At 36.2% G+C, this 22,982-nt stretch overlaps 1 protein-coding gene across 1 annotated transcript in view; it reads right to left on the minus strand.

Moving 5' to 3' along the window:
• Window positions 1-4,265: 4,265 nt before the first annotated feature.
• LOC121029631 (protein eyes shut homolog) overlaps window positions 4,266-22,982 on the minus strand; it is a 790,730-nt gene continuing 772,013 nt past the window's right edge. Inside the window, exons 19-20 of the mRNA XM_040473865.1 lie at window positions 11,969-12,130; window positions 4,266-5,812 (exon numbers count right to left, since the gene is read on the minus strand). Coding sequence (XP_040329799.1) covers window positions 4,623-5,812; window positions 11,969-12,130 — 1,352 coding nt within the window. The 3' untranslated portion in view covers window positions 4,266-4,622. The remainder of the gene's footprint in view (window positions 5,813-11,968; window positions 12,131-22,982) is intronic.

The following is a 22,982-nucleotide window of genomic DNA, read 5'->3' on the forward strand; positions in this document are numbered from 1 at the left end:
CCATTCCCCTTGTCTTTTCCAGCTTTTAGAGGCCACTCACTTTCCTTGCCTCAAGGTCCCTTCCTTCAATTCAAAGCCACCTCTGATCCTTCTGATTCCCTCATCCACTTTTAAGGGGCCCTTGTGATATATTAGGCCCACCCAGGTAATCCAGGATAACCTTCCTATTTTAAGGTCGCTGATGAGGAACTTGAGTTCCATTTGAGAGACCTCAATTCCCTCTTGCCATATAACCTATTTATAGGTGCCAGGGATTAGGATGTAGACAACTTTAAGGGACCATTCTATTTACCACAATTCTTGACTTGCTGATTGTAACTTACTTGTGGGTGAACTAAGCTTTTGGAGTTAAAACACATCTAGGATCATAGTAAATATGTTTAAAAGTTAAGAAAAATACCAACAATAGATAAGAAAATGGAGTGACAGTTAAACCACTTGGCTATATAAAACTAGTTAACTGCTAAATTTCTAATCAGGTATGGTCTTAGTTTTTAATTGTAGCTATGTTTTTAAAGAAGGATATGAATCAAGTTAAAATGCATTATGAGAGCTTGCTAATGAACCAGATTTTATTAAAGTGAATAGTTGACTTAATTTTAACATTTAAATGTACCAGTTGCACTATTTCAGTCTGCTCAGATCCCTTTAAAACACTGGTCAAGTTACCACTTACTAATGACTATTTGTCTCCCAAGGCAAATCTTGAATAGAATTGGTTACTACTTTTAAAAAGGTGTCAACCCTGATTCTTTGATTCCTGTTTCATAAAGAATTTCAGTAATTCATGTATAGAGCAAGAAATTTTAGGTTAAGAGCTAGAAAGGTCTTGAAAACACGAGTCTACTTTATAGATGCAGAACAGAGTCTTTGGGTGGGGGAAACCAGAGTACTTAAAGGAGGCCGTGAACTCAGTATAACTACCAATATCCCTAAATACCTTTTTCTGTGAAGTAATTCAGTGTGTGTATGGACATATCTGCCCAAGCTGTACTTTAAAAATATTCCTTATTTTTAAAGAGAATACTTCCCTCCTCTGTCCCCAAGTCAATTTTTTGCAGCAACTTTGTTGAATCTTTTAAAAGATAAACATTGCCTTAATTTTTTTATTTAAATCAAGTTAACATATAGTGTAATAATGGTTTCAGGAGTAGAATTTAGTGATTCATCACCTGTAACACCCAGTGCTCATCCCAGCAAGTTCCCGCCTTAATGCCCATCACCTATTTAGCCCATCTCCCTGCCCACCCTCCCCTCCAGCAACCCTGTTTGTTCTCTGTATTTAAGGGTCTCTTATGGTTTGCCTGCCTCTTTGTTGTTATATTTTTCCTTCCCTTCTATGTTCCTCTATTTTGTTTCTTAAATTTCACATGAGTGAAATCATATGTCTTTCAATGACTTATTTCACTTAGCATAATACCTTCTAGGTCCACCCACATTGTTGCAAATGGCAAGATTTCATTCTTTTTCATCGCTGAGTAAATACTCCATTGTGTGTATTTACACACACACACCACATCTTTATCCATCAGTGGATGGACATTTGGATTTTTTCCATAATTTGTTGTTGATAGTGCTGCTATAACCATTGGGGTGCATGTGCCCCTTTGAGTCAGCGTTTTTGTATCCTTTGGATAAATACATAGTAGTGCAATTGCTGGATCCCTAATAGGGTAGTTCTATTTTTAATTTTTTTAAGGAAACCTCCACACTGTTTTCCAGAGTGGCTGCACCAGTTTGTATTCTCACCAACAGTGCAAAAGTGTTCCCTTTATTCTGTAGCCTCTTCTGCATCCTCTGTTGTTTCCTGTGTTAATTTTAACCTTTCTGACAGATATGAGGCATTCACCGTACTATAAAACATGTTTACATTCAACACTTTGTGTTTCAGAAGCATTGTAATGTTTATAGTAAAGTTATCTTAAAGGGTTTCTGTATCAATTATTTCTATTTTGTGCTGGAAAAACACAGGAAATCTTCAACACTATCATCCCAAAGATAGCAAAAATGAATAATGATAATTCACATGAAATTTAAAAATTTTTAAATGTTTTATTTATTTTTGAGAGAGAGAGCAGGAGTTGGAGAGGGGCAACATGACCCGGAGATCATGACCTGAGCTGAAGTCTGATACTTAACTGACTGAACCACCCAGGTACTCCCACCACATGAAATTTTAGATTTTACAGTAAAAAAAAAAAAAAAAGTTTTCGAGTCATTTTGATTTATAGGAAATTGGTAGATAGCAGTTTTAAATTCTTACTTATTTGGTGCCTATTCTATTTGGTGCTTGATTCTTGGAATTGAATGGTACAATTCGCCTCCAGTCTTGGAGCTTGCAGTGTAGTGCAGAAGACAAGTGATCACATCTTCATGTGAAACTGCAGCTGTGAGAAGCAACTTGAACAGTAATTCTCAAACTTTTTGGTTTCAGGATCTTTTTACTCTTTAAAAAGTTATTGAGAACCCAAAAAATGGGTTGTACCATTTAGCATATTAGAAATTAAGATGTTATAATTTACAAATAATTGTTTACTTCTTTAACACTGATCCTTATGTTAATGTAAATTTGTGTGAAAAAGAACTTACACTAAATTTGGTAAGAATGTCATGGTTTTCATTTTTGCACATCTCTGGATTCTCTTAACTGCCTCTGCATTCAGTGTTTTGCAATATGTCATCTCATTTGAAATATATGAAGAAAACCTGGCTTCACATGGAATTGTCATTGAGAAAGGAAGTACTCTGTGGATCCCCAGAAGACTTAGGGGCTCTCAGAGTTCCTTGTTTTATACTTAAGGAAGTGCTGCTTTAATGATAGGCACTTTGTATCATGAGAGAACATGTAGCCTATCATGGGGGTGTGGTTCATTGGAATTTTGTTAACCTTTGAGAACAGCTTTATTAGCTTTATACATAAAATGTATGTCTTTAAAGTGAGATCTAATTATCAGCCATCAAAATGAATTTTTTAAAGATCAGTTATTATCTTAATATCACCAAAGTTAGATGAAATGGTATGGGCCAAAACAAATTTAGGTCACAGTTTTTCAGCCAATATGGTTGGATGGAGTTTTCTTACATGGTTTCTGTTAAAAAACAGAACAACACACACACACACACACACACACACACACACACACACACACAGCCTTGGAATCAGTATATAGACATTCTGTAGTTCTACCTTACATTATACTTTGCTCATACACCTTTTCTAGTGTTCATATACCTGGGGGTATGTTGTGTGCCATTGAATGGTGCCAAAGTTCTTAACTTTAGTTCTGGGGCCCTCCAATAGTATCTGTAGCCTTCTGATTGCAATGGTGTGGCAAAAACAAGTGCCCCCCTGCAAAAAAATTTTTTTTAATTCTTCAAATGATAAATTGGTTAGTTTCTTTGTATAGACTGGAACCTGTACAGGCAGATTTTGCTTAATAGCAATGAGCAGCTAACCATGCACCTGCCCCTTTATTTGTAAACCATTTTGTCCATTTAATAATTAATATATCTTTCCTTTCAAACTTCACATGTTGCTTATTACCAAGGTAATATTTTTTCTCTCCAGGTATAGTCCTACCTATTAGTGTATTGTGTCAGTCGTGTCGTCATTTGCTTTCTTGGTGGCCAAATTGTCATAAATACCACACTCTAAAAATGCTAAATAACAGCAGCAATAACTACTTCCCAATATGCAATGGTGGGGTGGGGAGAGAAAATGCTCTCTACAATTATATCAATAACTGGTGATTGGGTAAAAGGAATTTTCTCAGGTTACTATTTTTGATGGCATAGATACAATCAGTACAATAATTTTTCAATGGCATTATTCAGAACCTATTTAATGCTCAGTTTTGAGATCTGTAGACTTGAAAATTTAGGTGTAAATGAAGTTTAATTTTTAAATTTGATCAGTTATGTAAGTACATGGCTTAAAAAGTCAAGTAATTTTATAAGGTTTGTAAACAAAACCCCGCAATGTTTGCACTACTCCTCTCCAGAGGTTACTATTTTCAGTTCTTTTAGATATTTCTTAGGATATGTGTCTTCATATTTGTGACATGTATGCTTTAAAAAAGGTTGCAACAATTGTGGTATCTATTAATGTCTTACTATGGGATTTAAATGTTTAACCCTCACCAGCCAACTCCTTTCCTCCACCTTCCATCTTCCCACATTCATGCAATAACTTTGGTTTTAGTACATATTTAAATTTCATATTATTGCAATCATATAAATATTCATAGCTGAGCCATACAACAGAATATGATTGTGTAGTTTTTTTCTTATATAATTTTTATTTTTCCTTTGGTTAATAATTTGCTTTTTATTTTATTTTTCTTTGTATCATTTAAAACCAATTCACAGATGAATAAACACTACATGAACTAATGGAGTGAAAACTTTCGAATCAACATGTTTATAGATATTGGATATAGGAAAACCAACCAAAATCATTTCTTTAGCTATATTTTATAAGCTTATAAATAAGGTATGTTAGCATTTAGACTATTTCAGTTAATAATAAATAGCTGATTTCTAGTAAACAATGTGCCACAAATAGTTATCAAAATACAGTTACATATATATTTTGTATATCAAAATTACCAGTATTTATGTCATTAATTTTGTTCATCTCCATTAAAAACATTATATCCTTCTGATTTAATTAACTCAATTTTTTTTGAGTCCTGAAAAAATACATCTTTAATTTTTCCAACAAAATCTCTTTTAAAAATCTCTTGAGTAACAGTATTTACCTTTCGGCCATATTCAAAGCCCCCTAGATAACTAATGCCATCATAGTTTAAATCAACAAATTTTTTGTGTGGATCAATATCCTCCAAGAGAATTAGGTTGTTATCTAGGTAGGCCTTAATAACAGTCTGATTTTGAATTACACTTACATGGTGCCATTTATTACAAAAGAATGTGCCATTGCTATAGATCATAGGCACAGATACGCTTTTTCCTAAGTTAACTGCTATTTTCAAGGACTGATTATGGAGACCAATTGCCAGAAAATCATTTTCTTCCTTTTGAGCTTTTCCTATCCATACAATTAAGCCTTCTGTTTCAGTAGTACTGAAATTTAAGGATATAGTAGTGAACTGAAGGTTTCTCATTCTGTAATCTGGATCAATGTATTTAATATAAGAATTACCCATAAATTTTGCAGTTGAAAATGAAGTTTTGTTTTCACAATACTTTCCCACCCAACCCAAAGCACAGAAACAATTGTAAGAAAATGATTGGTCGGGTATACATAGAGATTGGTGGAGACAAAGATTATTTGAACAGTGCGCAGACTGGTTACATGTATTTCCAGTCCAATGTGGCAAACATTTGCAAGAAAAAGTTGTGCCATTTACTATACATTCACCCCTATTTCTGCACACCTTGTACCCACAGGGGGTCCCATCACAGTCACCTACATTTGCTCCACTTTTTGCTCCTAATTCAGTTAATTTTAACTCTTGATTATTTATAATAACTTCTCGGACACAGCCCTGAAAACCTGCAGGTTCATTTGCTATTGACATAGGATTTACAAGATTTAAAGATGGCATTCCTCCAACATAGAAGTCAGTATTTGTGTCCAGGGAGCTCATTTTTGCATTGGCTTTTTCTGTTACATTTATCCCATCCAGATCCAGGTAGCCTTCCGCACCAACTCTTCCTGCTTTAATCACATGCCAAATACTTCCATTAGTAGTCACTTTTTGGAGAGTTTCTAGAACGATAGTTCTGTCACCAAGGTTGTAGCGAAGTTGAACAGAACCATTTACTAAGGAGATACATAAAAAATCACCTGTTGAGAAAGAAAACCAGTTAATTAGTAACAGGAAAATGTTACTCCATTAAAAACTCTTGCCCTTTCTGGCCATTTGAGTAAGTTTTGGTTTTGGGCAAAAAAAGGCAAGTCTTGATCACAACGTTAGAGAATTTTATTTCCATCTACAGATGAAAATATATGGGTATTTATTCATACATATATCCTGTATTATTCAGGAATTGGCCACATAACCTTTTCCTAGTTGTAAATATTTTGCATTGAATGAAATGTATTGTGGTACTAAGTTAAAGTGAAGTTTACCTTTAATGATTTTATCTAGTTAAGGATGAATGTGTAAAAAGCTTTTTTAAAGATGTTTTTACTCCAGACATCTGATTCTGCTTTTTTGACAGAGATTGAGGCAGTAAATAAGAGAGTTAAGAACAGTTAATACGGGTGCTATGAAAAAGTTTCAGCCATGTCCTTGGCATCAAGTTCTACTACACACATCCCTAGTTGAGATCTCTCTAAATTTCGTATCTCAGTTTGTGAACTTTCTCCCATACACCTGGCATCTTCCAGTCTTTGCAAACTCAGTGAGTCACTTCCTCATCCTCCAGTTCTTCAAACTAAAAATTTAGCTGTGATCCCTGATTCCATATATTTTTTTCCACACATAAACAGGTTTATTAACATTTTGGTTCACTGCAAACATCTTGATTCTGTCCGCCTTTGCCATCTTCATTAGATTCACTAGCTTTATTTCTAGCTCAATCTATTTGCTAGAGCCTCTTCACTCTTCCTTCCTAATTGAATTTCGAATCTAAACTGAAGCTAAAGTGATCTTTTCAACTGAAAAGATCTGGTCATTATACTACCCTTTAATGGCATTTGCTGTTGAGATAAAAGCCTAAAATCTTTAACATCTACAGAGGCTCTGCAGGTTTCCCAGCCCCTTTCTCCAGCTTCACCCGGAGTGTATTCTCCCTCTTCCTCCACTCTCTTTACTCCAGCAACACTGACCTTGTTCTTGCCTCCGAACGTTTGTGCACATTGTTTTCTTTTTCTTGGAACACTCCACCTCATCGCACCTCATCTAGGAAACTCCTATCCTTCAGGTCTGAGATCAAATGCCACTTCCTCAGAGAACTGTTCTGTGATACCACAGAGTTGGTCAGGTTTTTTATTTTATTTTATTGATAGCAGCACCACATTTCTCTCCTTCACAATGTTTACCTCATTTTATAATTATATAGTCATCTGGGAACAAATGTGAATAAATATGATCTAGCCTGTGTATGAAGTTGCAGTGAGGCATTCAAAGGAAAAGTAAATGCAGCTCTCTGTGCCAAGAAAAGAATGTGGCCCTTCAAGGGTAAAGCTGCTTCAAGAGGTTAGCAAAGTGATTTACATAACAAATCCTGCAGATGTCTTCCTCAAGATAGCATTTTCCCTTCTCCCTAACATTTCACAACCAATAAAATTTCTTATCCAAGGAGATTTCTTGGCACATGCTATTCTTCCTTTTCTCCTTGGGCAGTGCAACACTGCCTCACCTCTCTCCCAGTGTCCTTTCCTTCTACTCCCCTTTGTGGTCCCCTTCCCACCATTATTCTAAGAAGACTGGAATATGTAGCAGGTCTATAGTCCTAAACCTATGATTTCAACTTCAGAAAACTATATGAGCCCATGCAAAGTATGGTTCTCTGAATCATTTTCCTCATAGAGAATTTCTAGTGACTATAATCTGTCGTTATACCTGTGATTATTTAATAGGTGCCTCAGCCTCATCCACTAGCTCGTAAGCTTCATGGAAACAGGGTCTGTGTCTGATTTGGCCCAACGGTTTATCCCCAGCACCTAGCACAGCACCTGGCACATACTTAGATGCTAAATAAACAATTATTGAATTAAGAAATCACCTTTAGGAATGGCTGGGTGGCTCAGTCTGTTAAGCATCTAAATCTTGATTTTGGCTCAGGTCATAGTCTTGCGGTTGTGAGATCGAGCCCCATGGGGGCTCCATGTTGAATGTGGATCCTGCTTAGGATTCTCTCTCTCTCTCTCTCTCTCTCTCTCTCGCTCTCGCTCTTGCCCTCACTCTCTCTCTCTGCCACTCCCCCGCTTGCACACGCCTTCTCTCTCTCAAAATAAACTTAATAAAACCCCAAAAACAGTAAAAAAATGATTAGGAAAGCTAAAGCTGCAATCTATAATATCAAGTTGCCAACTCTAAGTGCAAAGAGAATAAAGGAAGGCTTATTTTAATGCAGTTTTGCTGGTATGTTGTCTTATGAAGAACTGACCAAAAAAGGTGTTTTTCTTTTCCCCCTTTGTGTCCCTGGAAGCTAAGATTGCTCTTGTAACTGTACTAACAGATTTTGTCATGCAAACCTTTTATTTTAGTTGACTAGAATATGGTGCTGTAGTCATGGGTTGTGAGAACAGATTGGCATTAGGATAAGTATATGTTAGAAATTGATCCCTAGTGGACAGTCCTTACAAGAAACTGAACTCATAAATGGAGTGAAGATCATAAATGAATTCACTGTTGCTATTGTTCTTTAAAAAAATTGTTTTTGGGGCGCCTGGGTGGCACAGTCGGTTAAGCGTCCGACTTCAGCCAGGTCACGATCTCGCGGTCCGTGAGTTTGAGCCCCGCGTCGGGCTCTGGGCTGATGGCTCAGAGCCTGGAGCCTGTTTCCGATTCTGTGTCTCCCTCTCTCTCTGCCCCTTGCCCGTTCATGCTCTGTCTCTCTCTGTCCCAAAAATAAATAAACGTTGAAAAAAAAATTAAAAAAAAATTGTTTTTAATGTTTTATTTATTTTTGAGAGAGAGCACGAGCCGGGGAGGGGCAGAGAGGGAGTCACAGAATCCAAAGCAGGCTCCAGTCTCTGAGCTGCCAGCACAGAGCCTGACAGGGGGCTCTAACTCATGAACCATGATATCATGACCTGAGCTGAAGTTGGATGCCTGACTGAGCCACCCAGGCATCCCTGTTGTTATTCTTTTTAATGTTTATTTTTGAGAGATTCGAAGCAGGCTCCACACTGAGAGTGGAGAGCCCCATGTGGGGCTTGAATTCGCCAACCTCAAGATCATGACTTGAGCTGAAGTCGGACACTTAAAGGGACTTGAGCCACCTAGGCGCCCAGGATGATTAGGCTTTTTAAAAACATATTTGTGAGGCTTATAACTATAGCAAGATGAATCCAGGCTATCCATGATCAATTTGTGCTTAACATAATATTAATAATTTTTATGTATCAAAACACTTTTTCCTAAAGATCGCAAAGGGTGATCTCTTTTTTTTTTTTTTTTTTTTAGAAAGGGTGCAAGTGAGCAAGGGGCAGAGAGAGAGAATCCCATGAGGTGCAGAGAGGGAGAGAGAGAATTGGGACTCACCCTTGGGGCTCGAGCTCACCTGATATGGGGCTTGAACTCATGAACCATGAGATCGTGACCTGAGCCAAAGTCTAATGCTTAACCAACTAAGCTACCCAGGTGCCCCACATTCACTTTAAGATATTAAATTCTTACCAGCAATGGATAAACAGGTGCCAAGGATTTATTTCTTTAAAATTTATTTCCAAAATGAAAGATCTAAAATCAACTAGCATAATTTTAAAATTATCATTTTGTTTCAAATTTTATGTTAGATTATTAAAATTATTAACCTCGAAATAGACACAGATACTTTACTAATTGAGAATTTGGTCTTCTACATATGAAAACCTAATTGGTTGTTGACATCTAAATTTGTCTTTTTTTACATTGTGTACTAAGTGGGCACTTTTTACTGAAAGTTCCTCTTAGCAGAGAATCAGCTAGAAGACTTAGTTAAGGTTGTATTAAACATAACTCATAAAGAAGGTAAAAAGTATGAGAACATCACTTGTATTTTATGCAACTTTAAATAAATGAAACATATGTTACCACTTCATTACACCAATTGAACACTAATAAATAAGTTTATGCTTTTCATCTGATAAGTACCTTTTGGTTAATCTGAAAATTTAAGCTTAGATTTTTAATATTTTACAGTTTTCATGATTTTCTAACATGTCAAATGCAGCACCAACCATGACATGAAAGTAATAAATCTATTTTTATCTCTTTTTGTAAACAGTGTCTAAAGCAGAGAAAAGGAAAATCTTGACTGACATGAATTGAAATACAGTGCCATTTAATAACAGATGAAAGAAAACGTGCTCTTGTCTTCCTACATATGTTAATATGTATGAGCTTTTTATTTTACATACATAAACACAAATATGTATCTAGTGTACTAATTATAAAACTATAGTACAGCATTCTTGGCCAGTACTGTTCCAAATATATCTTGATTTTATGCCCTTATCATACAAAGGTTAATCCTGAGGTTTTTTTATGAGCAACATAACTAAAACTGATTTTCTTTTATAAAGTTTATTTATTTTAAGAGAGAGACAGAGAGAGCACGAGTAGGGGAGGGGCAGAGAGAGAGAGGGAGAGAGATAATCCCACACAAGCAGGCTCGACCTGTCAGCACAGAGCCCTACGTGGGGTTCGAGCCCACAAACCATGAGATCATGACCTGAGATGAAATCAAAAGACGGATGCTTAACCAAGCTAAGCCATGCATGCACTCCTAAAGCTGATTGTCTTTTAATGTCTCTTGATTTATAAGTATAAATTTTCTGTTTATGTACAATTCTTCCTTTTAGCATTTTCACAGGAAGATTTAATCATGAATTTAAAATAAAATATCAACTCTCAGGAAAACAAATCTCTTCTAATGTATATGTTGTAGCTCAATCATGTTATCTTTTTTTTTCTTTGAAATTATCTTTTCTCCTTGAAATTATTTTGAAGGTATTTTACCAGTGCATTGAGATGGAAACACTTTAGTCTAATTCCCTGATATTCTAATCACCTAGCAACATATTAAGACACCTTTAAAAGAATACTTAGATTACATTGTGAAAATCAGGAAACCATTTTTGTTGACTATGGGAAACTAAGTAAGCTTATTTAATTATTTCCCAATACCAAAATTTCATTTTCTGAGAAACAAGATGAAAGAACAGCCAAATATAAAATTTATATATATTTTGCAACAGAATTATAACTAAAAAACCAAATGTCTTTGTCAAAATTCGGGAGAAAAACCTATGAAAATGGAAACCAACAGTAAAGTAATAAAAACTCAAAAACAATTTTTCAAACTGGAGCATACTACGTGGATATTTTTATTCCATATTGCTTTGTGATTGTGCTACTTTTAATAGTTAAAAATATTTTGGGGCGCCTGGGTGGCTCAGTTGGTTAAGCGTCCAACTTTGGCTCAGGTCGTGATCTTACAGTCTGTGAGTTTGAGCCCCGCATCGGGCTCTGTGCTGACAGCTCAGAGCCTGGAGCCTGCTTCGGATTCTGTGACTCCCTCTCTCTCTGACCCTCCCCCATTCATGCTCTGTCTTTCTCTGTCTCAAAAATAAACGTTAAAAAAATTTTTAATAAAAATATTTTTACCAACTTATTTTGGAATGTGAATCCTAGGTTTACTATTTAGATAACAGAATAACTTAAAATTTTTGGAACTCTAAATGTGGGTGGATTTACTGGAAACACATCATTCATGCCTTCCTTTCCTTTATCTTTTATATACATATTTTGTTCCTTTTGACATAGGGCTATTGTGCTTGGCTTCAACCTCTTTTTTGATGGGATGGTTACACAGTTGAGAATATACTGTATGTGAATTTTGCTAACTTCAATTCTAACATAGCTCTTGCTATTTTTTTTTATTTATTTCTTATTTTTTTAATGTTTATTTATTTTTGAGAGAGAGACAAAGCACGGACAGGGGAGGAGCAGAGAGAGAGGGAGACACAGAATCTGAAGCAGGCTCCGCACAGAGTCCAATGCGGGGCTCAAACCCAGGAACCATGAGATCATGACCTGAGCCGAAGTCAGATGCTCAACCAACTGAGCCACCCAGGTGCCCCACCTCTTGCTATTTTACTAAAATTTATATTTAGGGAGTCAATTCGTAAACATTCACTTGCAGCGATAACAGAACATTAGAAGTATCAAATGTTTACATATTTTATAGGCTAGGTGACTTAAAGAAACAAAAATACTCTATTACATATTTCTTAATTAGGAATTCATTACGATTTTTCCCCCTGCAAATATCCCACCAACTTTACCTGATTGTGCTTTTAAGTGCTGTGCAACATAAAATAAGATGCCATCTGCAGAAAGAGGCTGAAACTGCAACTGAATATGTGTCTTTTTCTGAATACGGAAGGAAGCAAAAGACATCCAGGATAATTCATGGCTTCTGAAAGATGGATCACTTATAGATAAAGCTAACAAAACAAAAACATGAATTAAAAAAAAATTAGTATTGCTCATATATACAGTATATTTAATTTTATCATTTAACAACTTACCTTATCTTCCAAGAGTTGCTCCTTGCTAAATAAACTGAACCATGGTAAACTTGTTCTAATCCCACTAAATGTGAGCTTATTGCAATGGGGCCAATTGTTGAAAAGCCTTCTATTATTTCTGGTAACTCTGCTCCTTTTGGCTGGTACTGTGTGGCATAGATCCTCTGCTCTAGATCGATTATATTATAGAGAGGCATCAGATGCATAGATTATGAGAATGTTTTATTCTTATCTCAAAAAATTGAGATTCTTGGGAATGTCTTACATTAAAAATGCTTCCAAACAGATGATTCCAATTGTGCAAGATAGAAGATACCACTGTATGAATTATTCTTTAGTTTTTTATTTCTGATTAAAATGTAGAATGTAATCAAGTCAAGGTTATGTTTAAAGTGACTATGTAAATGGAAGTAAGTATCAGTTTACTTGAGAATAATTTAGATCTGTATCTCTTCAGAAAGTACTAACCTTTGGGTTTTCCTTTATGGTAAGTCTAAGTAAATTAATTTCAGTATAAATTGAAGTAGAATCATTATATAGATTTATAATGTCTCATATTATTTGTTGCTTCTGTGTGTTTATGAAAGGAAGAAGGAAAGTTCTGAACGTTTGGCAGTATTTGTCTCTCTGGAATCTGTAGATTCTTTGAACCTCATTTTATAATGTGACAGTGCTTCTTAGCTGGTTCACCATATATCATTGACCTAGTTATTTTGCCTATTCTCCCTTTGGACGAGGCCTGTATTGTTGTCCTTCGGTTGACAGGTAACTGGTAGGTGTTTATTCAAGAGGTGTTGGCATTTGCTGATTTTTAAGCAATACACCATTCATTTTGACTTATTGCAGTTCAAAATGGTAGAGGTTAGAATCTCCCAGTATGACTCGTAAGAGTGTAAAGTCCTATTCCTCACTCCTAGACCAGACCCTTAATAGAGCTGAGATGGGGTCTAGGAAGTATATTTTAAAAAAACACCCAGGTGTTTCTGGCATAGGCGTTACTTGGACCATATTTTCAAAAACACTGAATTAAGGTTTAGAATACAGGGGTAGTTTAAAAAGTGAAAGTCCTTTTGAAGTCATTTTTGTTAAGTATTACTAAGGTAAACATAATCATTATAAGACATTTAAACACTATGGAAGAACGTAAAGTAAAAAGATGAAATTCCATTGTTCTTTCTCCTCTCTTAATTCCCATAAGCCACTGTTAACAGTTTATTGAATATGTAGCCAGTGTATTTTCTGATGCACATATAATTAATGTGTGTGTATATCTAGCATCTGATTTATTTCACATAAAAGAAACCATATTATATACAAACTATGCATAATGTATTTACTTTTTCCACTCAATAATCTATCTTCATGAGACTCTGATATTAGCATATTTCACCTATTGCTTCTTATGCTATTATACTAAATGTTATTGCACAGTGTTTTTAAAAATAAACTATCTTTAGGGAAATTTTAGGTTCATAGCAAAACTGAGCAGAAAGTACAGTTTCCATATACTAACCTGCTCTGCATATATAATCCCACATATATAACCTCTTCATTATCAACATCCTGCTATGGAGTCATACAGTTGTTACAACTGATGAACCTACATTGACATATAATTATCATCCAAAGTCCATGGCTTACATTAGGGATCATTTTTGGTGTACATTCTGTGGATTTTGACAAATGTATAATGACATGTATCTACCATTATAGTATCATACAGAGTAGTTTTACTGTTCTAAAAATCCTTTGGGAGCACCTGCGTGTCTCAGTTGGTTAAGAGTCTGACTCTTGATATAGGCTCAGGTCATGATCTCACGGTTCATAAGATCAGGCTTCACTGTCAGTGCAGAGCCTGCTTGGAATTCTCTCTCTACCTCTCTCTCTCTCTCTCTCTCTCTCTCTCTCTCTCTCTCTCTCCCTTCCTCTGCCTCTCCCTTGCTCTCTCTTGTGCACCCTCTCTCAAATAAACTTAAAAAAAATCCTCTGTGCTTCACCCATTTATCCCTCCTTAACAACTGGTAATCACCAATATTTTTATGGTCTCCATAGTTTTGCTTTTTCCAGCATGTCATATAGTTGGAATCACATGGTATGAAGCCCTTTCAGCTTGGCTTTTCTTCAGTTAGTAATATGCATTTTAAGTTTCCTCCATGTCTTCATGTCTCATTTCTTCATAGTTCACTTCTTTTAATGCTGAATGGTATTACATTGTATGGATGTACCACAGCTTATTTATTCATTTATCTACAGAAGCACATCCTGGTTGCTTCCTAGTTTTTGCAATTATGAAGAAAGGTGCTATGAATATCTGCATGTGTGCTTTTTGTGTGGACATAATTTTCAGCTCATTTGGTTAAATATCAAGGAGTGCAATTTCTAGATCATTGGTAAGAATATGTTTAGTGTTGTGAAACACTGTCCAACTGTCTTCCAAAGTGGCTGTACCATTTTGCATTTCCATCAGCCATGAATAAGAGTTCCTGCTGCTGCTATGCCCTTGTCAGCATTTCGTGTTGTCAGTGTTTTGGATTTTAGCCTAAAATGGTGTGTAGTGGAATGATATATGTTGATATGTCCTAGAGAGAAAAATTAGGGTGTATGCACGTGGAATTAAGGGAGGTGATATTTGAATAAAGAACTCATGAAGGTGAATAAATGACCTCTGTGGATCCTTGGGGAGACAGAAAATAATGAGTTCAAGGCCCATGAAGTGGAAACTTTCTTGCCATGATCAAGTGTGACTAGTGAGGCAATAAAGAAGGGGAGAGTTTTAAGAGAGAAGGTCAGACAGGTTATTGGACCAGATCACATTGTCAAAAAGTGATGTGTTTGAGAGTTTTCCTACTGGCAAGCTAATAAGTTAGTTTGCCACATTTCATAGATAATTGCAGAAAACATGAAACACCTGGTTCAGAGGCAAAGGACAGTTTATGACTCATAGCATAGCAGTACAAGAGTATCATAAATTTTGTGTCAGTTTCAGGAACCCCTATTCTCTTAGAAAAATGTGAAGAGGACCAAGTAACACCTACACACACATAAGTGGGTTGCTTAGAGAGGAAATCTGAGCTTAGAGGTCCAAGTCTTTTATAATGGGCAGTGAGCATGCCTGCTCTTTGCTCTGAAGGAAGACACCGTCTCTGTCTTCCAAAGCAGGAAACAAACTGGCTCTTCTCTTCAAAGTTAATATTATCAGTAGTGAGATGGATGTACATTGTGTACTCTTCAAGGGCACAGAATCATTTTCTCAAAGATTTGTAGTATTTCCGTATTTCTGCAAAGATTAAATGATTTGAATCTGGTCATACAGAAACATCAGATGGATCTAAGTGGAAGGTCACTCTACAGAATACTCTCAAGGAGATGGAAAACAGATAAGATAGAGAAACTGTTCCAGATTGAAGGAATCTGAAGAGACATGAACACCAAATGGAACATACATTCCTAGAGGGCATCCTGGATCACAATGAATAAACATATTGTTGGGGCAGTTGATGACATTTGAATTGGGTCTGTGAGTTGGATGGTAGTTTGTACTAAGGTTAACTTCCTGATCTGGAAATTTGTATGCTGGTTATATAAAATAATATCCTTTTGTTTGGGGGAAATAACCACAGGGATGTTTAGAAGTGATGGGGCATCACATCCTTAGATTGCCCTTGAAAGGTTCAGAAAAATACTAATAATGACAAATGGTGTGTGGGCATGTGTGTGTGTGTGTGGCACACAGAGAGAAGAAAATGAAATATAAAGGAAATAATTGGAGAATATGGATGAGGGAGATATGGGAATTCTTTTTATTACGGCAATTTTTCGGTAAGTTTAGAAGTATTCCAAAGTAAATCATTAAAAATTATTTTCTTTGTTGTTTCCATTACACACCTCTTTAAAAAAATTAATTTATTTATTTTGAGAGAGAAACACACAGAGAGAGAAGAGGGGAAGAAAGAGAGGGAGAGAGAGAACCACAAGTAGGCCCCTGCCCTGTCAGTGCAGAGCCCAATATGGGGCTCAATTTCATGAACCATGAGATCATCACCTGAGCCAAGATCAAGAGTCAGATGCTTAACCAACTGAGCCACCCAGGTGCCCCATACACCTCTTTTTATAAGCACTTTCAACCCTTAAAGTACCTTTCTGTTAATTGGACAAAATGACTTTTTAAACACCTCAAAAGTAAGCTCAGATACAGCAAATAAGGTATGGACTAAAAAACCAAAACAAAAGCCTCAAAGATGAAGATTAAACTGATCAACATTAAACTGATCAGCATATGATCTAGTCCTACCTGTTACTGATGGGAAGGCAGGATTACCTTGTTTTTCCTCTGAATTATAGCTTTGTACAAATCTGTAGATGTTTATATAATATCATTCATTCCCTTAGCATTTACTGTGGTTGTCTTATGGCCTAGTTAATATTTGTAAATGTTTCATAGGTCTTTGACAAGTATGTGTATTGGGAAGTGCTGTTTTCTTTATGTTCATTATGTCACATGAATTGATTGTTGTCTAAATCTTCTATATTCCTCAGTGATTTCTGTCACTTGACCTATTATTGAATTCCAGATCATATATCAGCCTACTCAACTACCCCCATGAAAGTTTAAAAGTCACCTCAACTGTGTCCAAACTAAGCTCTTCATTTCTCCAAAAATATATGCTCCTTCCATAGTCTTCTTCATTTTAGTTAGTGGCAACATCATCCTTCCAGTATCTCAGGATAAAAACTTTGCAGTTATCTTTGACTCTTGTCTTTCTTCCTTTCACATGTGATCTTTCAGCAAATTGGGTATGTTGCATTTGGTTGTCATGTCTCTTCAGATTCCTTCAGTCTGGAACAGTTTCCCTATCTTATCTGTTTTCCATCTCCTTGACAGTATTCTGTAGAGTGACCTTCCATTTAGATCCATCTGATGTTTCTGCATGACTAGATTCAATCATTTAATCTTTGCAGAAATACAGAAATACCACAAATCTTTGTAGAAAATTATTCTGTGCACGTGAAGAGGTACACAATGTACATCCATCTCACTACTGATAGTACTAGCTTTGATTACTCCTATTTGTGTTTGATAGGTTTCTTAAAAAATTTTTTTTTAATGTTTAATTTTGAGAGAGACAGAGTGTGAGTGGGGCAGGGACAGAGAAAGAGGGAGACATGGAATCCGAAGCAGGCTCCAGGCTCTGAGCTGTCAGCACAGAGCCTGACGCGGGGTTTGAACCTGCCAACTGTGAGATCATGACCTGTGCCAAAGTCGGATGCTCAACCGACTGAGCCACCCAGGTGCCCCATGTGTTTGATACGTTTCTTTACTTTAAAGTCACTCAGAGATGGTCTGGTGCCAAACCAGATAAAAACACTTAGACATGGTAACAGAGTAAACTGGAAGAGCAGTACAGATCTCTTGAGGACCATACACTACATGGCAGTCAACTAATGGATTCTGTCCTATTAATACAGATTTTGGAATGTCACTGTCACAAAACTGAATAATAACAAAAACATATTTTCAATACAGAAATCTCAAGAGCTTTGCTTGCAGCCATTTATTTCCAGGTACTGCTAGATTTGTAATATGATCAGAACAGCTGACGATGTCTCTGGCTTTTGACTCTGAAGCTGCAATTACTCAATGTTACCCTTACTGCACCCTTATTTTTCAAATAGGAAACAAATCTTTCCACACAACCTCCTGCTGTCTCCTACCGAATGTATGGTAAGCTACAACATCAGAGAAGGTGCTTCCTTTCTGGTAAGTATGAATGTATGTCAGCATGGGCAGGGGTAAGGAACTCAGACTCCGATGTGCTGTGTTACGGTAGATCAGAGAGGCAGGGAAGCATGATTTAGTGTTGGGTGGCTGGGAGGTAAGGGGGGAGCCAGATTTATGAGAAGTGGTAATAATTAACAAACTACAAATTACAAAGCCCTATGTAGTCTTACCTAATCCTAAAAACGCTGAGATAAAATCTATCATCGCCTCTATTTTATAAATGAGGAGGAAATGGAGGATCAGACATGTTAAGCAACTTGTCCTGGATCACTTTCAGTAGCTGGCATAGAAGGAGTAGGTTCCCAAAGAACAGAAACACAGACAGTGCAAAACAAATGACATAAGGTAAGAACATGCTAAGAGCTATAGGAATCTTCATGAAAGACAGGGCACTTGAGCTGTGGCTTGATAAAAGATAGAATTTGGGAAAAGTCCAGGTTCTCCAGTAACACATACAAAGTTGTTCTGACAGTGAGTCATCTTTAGGAGACTTTAATAATCAATGTAGGTTAATTAAGAAGAAAACACCAACACCCCTCTTCTTGGATAAATGATCTAGTGGGTTCTGGCTAACAGCCTGAGGGATGGTCACTATGAAGGGCAGTTACAGAGGGGACAGTTTTTTGAGAGGAATAATAGCTCATAACTCAAGTGATTTTCAGATTACACAAGCTTCACTCATGGCCATCACTTTTAGGACCTTGTTTATTATAACTAGGATTCCCTGAGGAATTATTAATATCTATATTTACCACTGTTTAACAATTGTTGCATTGACTGGCACCAGGCTGGTGCAAGCTGGTTTAAAAAAAAAATAGAATGGGCTGACTAGTGAAGTAAAAACAACTTGGATTGCAATGATGCACAATCTAATTTAGAGAATTCATAGATTTCTAGAACAAGCAACATTTTCGTTTTATCAGAAACTGCCAAACTATTTTCTAGAGTGGGTGGAGATACAAGTTAATATGCACACCGGCATGTGTGAGAGATCTAATTTCTCTACATTCTCACCAGCATTTGGTATTGTCAATATTTTTAAATTTTAGTTTTTTCAGTAGGTGTGTAGTGATATCTCATTGTCCATAAACTATTTTTAGACTTGTGGGTATATATGACACATTTTGTTCTCAGCTTTGAGGCCACAGCTGAAACAGACAACCAGAAGAGTCAAAAGTAATCTCATTGCACAGTGATTCCGATAACCTCTGACTTAGTATCTTGACAATAAACACATTCATGCCCCCAGATTCTCTGTGAATAATCCTAAAGAACTTTAGAATATTTTCTCTCAGAGGAAGAAAAGAATGTACAAAATTAAACCAATATTAAGGGGCCCCTGGATGGCTCAGTCAGTTAAGCGTCTGACTTCAGCTCAGGTCATGATCTTGCGGTTTGTGAGTTCGAGCCCCGCGTCAGGCTCTGTGCTAACAGCTCAGAGCCTGGATGAAGACTGCTTTCGATTTTGTGTCTCCTCCTATCTCTGCCCCTCCCATGCTCATGCTCTATCTCTCTCAATAATAAATAAACGTTAAAAAAAATTAAAAACAACAATAAAAGAAACAATATTAAACCAATCTAGGAGAAAAGAATTACCAATTTAATCAAATTACTGCATACTTTCTTTTTAAAATTATTTTATTTTTAACCCTCTTGTTATTTTAACCCTCTTGTTTGGAAGTATTTTTTAACTTATAGAAAATTGAAAAAAATAAAACAAAGAATATTGTACCCATACTTATCTTTTGTTAATTTTCAAGCCCCTTTATCTAGCTCTATCTAGCTATCTCTGTATTTTTTTCTGAATAATTTGAGAGTTTGTTCCATACATCATGGCTCTTCTCTCCTAACAACTTATAGATATTCTCTTTATATACAGTCACAGTATAGTTATTGCCTTTAATAAATGTAATGTTAATACTATACTTTTATCTAGTATTCATATTTCAGTTTTTTCAGTTGATAAAATATCCTTCACGGTATTTTTCCCTAAAGTATAAAACTGCATCTAAACTGAGATGTTGCATTGAGTTGTCATGTCTCTTTAAATGTCTTTTAACCTAGAATATTTCCACAGCCTTTCATTGTTTTTATGACTTTGACATTTTTGAAGAATATTTTCTTCTTCTGTTTGAAAAGAACGTTCATCATTTTGGATTTGACTGATATTTCTTCATAATTAGATTCAGGTTATGCATTCTTTGCTGAAATACTTCACAGATGATGATGGATTCTTCTCAGGGTATCACATATGGTGGCACATGATATCTATCTGTCCCTCATTGATGAAGTTAATTTTGCTCACCTTGGTCAAGGTGTTGACTGATTTTTTTCCATTGTATAATATTCCATTGTATAATTGTGGCTTTATTTTTTCTTCCTTGCGATCCATATGCAGCCTGTAGAGAATACTGTAAGACCATGCATATCTACTACTCATTTAAAAATTTATTTTTAACATTTTTATTTTTGAGAGACAGAGCACGAGCAGGGAGGGACAGAGAAAGAGGGAGTCACAGAATCGGAAGCAGGCTCCAAGCTATCAACACAGAGCCCAACGTGGGGCTCGAACTCACGAACTGTGAGATCATGACCTGAGCCGAAGTTGGCACTTAACTGACTAAGCCACCCAGGTGCCCCATCATATCTACTATTCATTAAAACTACCCCCTAGATTCAACATCCACTGGTGATTCTAGCCTGAGTTAAGTCTTTACTTGGAAGCAAAATGATAATTTTTCGGATCTATCAGTCTTTCCTCAGTTATGGCCTGGGTATTGTAGCTTCTCAGATGATCTCTGGAATTCTCACAGAGGTATGATGGTCCACTTGTTGTTGTTAACTTAGTGTCTGTGGGAGAATGAGAGCTTATGGCTTCCTAGTCTATCATCTTGTTGACCTACATCTCTGCTTTTAATGCATACATTTCTCTTAAAAAGCTCTGCAAGATTCCCATCATGCAATAAAAATTTCACCACCTCCCCACCTTGAATGTGACAACTCCTTTGTTTTTTTAAATGCACTTATAGTCACTTTAAATTGAACATGTCCCATTGAAGGTTGTTTTACTACCAAATGTTTCTGTTCTCAGTGGTGGACCTCAAGATTTCTAAAATAGATTACTTAATTCCCAGAACATTATTTGTCTTGATGGACTCAAAGCATAGTCTATTCAATAAATAAATAGCTCTCAGTCTCCATATCTTATAAGCCTAAGAGGTGAAACTAATATTCCTCACTGATGCACATCTGCTTTGTTCTTAGCAAGTTACAGATTTAGGGCTCTCTATTTTATACTTTTAATTTCATTATGTTTAATGGAAAAGATTTTGATTTTAGCCACAGCTCTTCTACTGTACCATAGCTGTGTTCTATTCAGTTAGTAAAGACAAAGAGATAAAAATAATTTAAGACTTTTTATAGTATTTATTAATCTATTATTTGCCTTTAAGGTCTATGGACAAGTGCATATGACTTCACTGTAGCTTCTTAATTTGTTAGAATCTAGTGTATAGAAGTCACTTTTTTCCATTCTTAACTATGTGAAGTCTTAAGTACTTACCTCTCCATTTTAACTTAAGCAATTGGACAAATTTTAGAGTAGCTAAGTACACACCTTGTTATTGTAGTAAAAATGGAAGCTAAACATCCTTTTTCTCTGCTAGATTATTACTAGAGTCTACTGGGAGTGGTATGAATGAGCAATTGGACCTGTTGGTTAATTGCTAACAGAAGGAATGGTTAAGTATCAGTTATCAAAAAAATAAAATCATCCCTTTAGGCAGACTTTCTTTAGTACCCAGATGGATAATACTGAATAACACTATTTAATTGTTTAAGTCATTTAGTTATCTGGGTGGCTATTTGATTCTAAATGATCTTTGGAGGCCCATCAAGATGGAGTGTTGCTTAAAAATTAAGTATTCAATAAAGTCACAAGATAGTTTTATGATAGTGAGAGACATCTGGTAGTTCCTGCTATCAAAATCTTCTAGGATGAGGTGTCCTACTGCATGATTTTTAGAGAATTTTGGGGTTTGAACAGATGTCAAATTAAACTTTTTAATTTTCATACTAAAACACCAACTTTTATCACTTATAAATCTGAAAAATAAAGCATGTAAATGAAATAAAGCATGTAATAACATGTAATTCAATTAATAACCAGGATACCTAGACTTTTACAGAGATCTTAATTTTTAATTTTTTGCTATGCCTTGACTGTCAAAAAGTTAATTGATACCCAAAAGTAATGGTTTATTTATTTAAAATTTATTTTGGGATAAAGAGAGAAAGAGTCCACACTCACAGGGGAGGGGCAGAGAGGGAGGGAGAGAGAGAATCCCAAGCAGGTTCCACACTGTCAGTGCAGAGCCAGATGCTGGGGCTCAAACTCATCAATGGTAAGATCATGATCTGAGATGAAGTCAAGAGTTGGATGCTTAACCAACCGACCCAGGTTCCCCATAAATTTCCTTTCCAGATAAAGAGGTTTACTCACATTTGTAATTGCATCATTCCATTCTTCCCCATGCTTTACTGCAGTGGTTCTTACTCTTAGGAAAGCTACCTTACTATCCCGTGAGTCTATACAGATCTTACCTATTCTTTGATACCTAATTTAATTCCATTGTTTTTTAAAGTTTATTTATTTTTGAGAGAGAGAGAGAGAGAGAGAGAGAGGAGAGAACGAACATGAGTGGGGGAGGGACAGGGGAGGGGGACAGAGGATCCGAAGCGGGCTCTGTGCTGACAGCAGTGAGCCTGATGGAGGGCTTGACTCAGGAAACATGAGATCATGACCTGAGCAAAGTCAGAGGGTCAACTGACTGAGTCACCCAGGTGCCCCTAATTCCATTGTTTTTTAATGACTTTTCAGGTCTCAGTAGCTGGAAATAATGCACATATTGGTTTAAAATATTTTAACTTGGAGAAGAGCCATGATGGCAGAACAGCATGGAAGTTTTTTGTGTGTCTCACATCCATGAA

The sequence above is a fragment of the Herpailurus yagouaroundi genome, unplaced genomic scaffold, assembly GCF_014898765.1.
Source record: "Herpailurus yagouaroundi ecotype Mexico unplaced genomic scaffold, PumYag 139, whole genome shotgun sequence".
Lineage (NCBI taxonomy): Eukaryota > Metazoa > Chordata > Mammalia > Carnivora > Felidae > Herpailurus > Herpailurus yagouaroundi.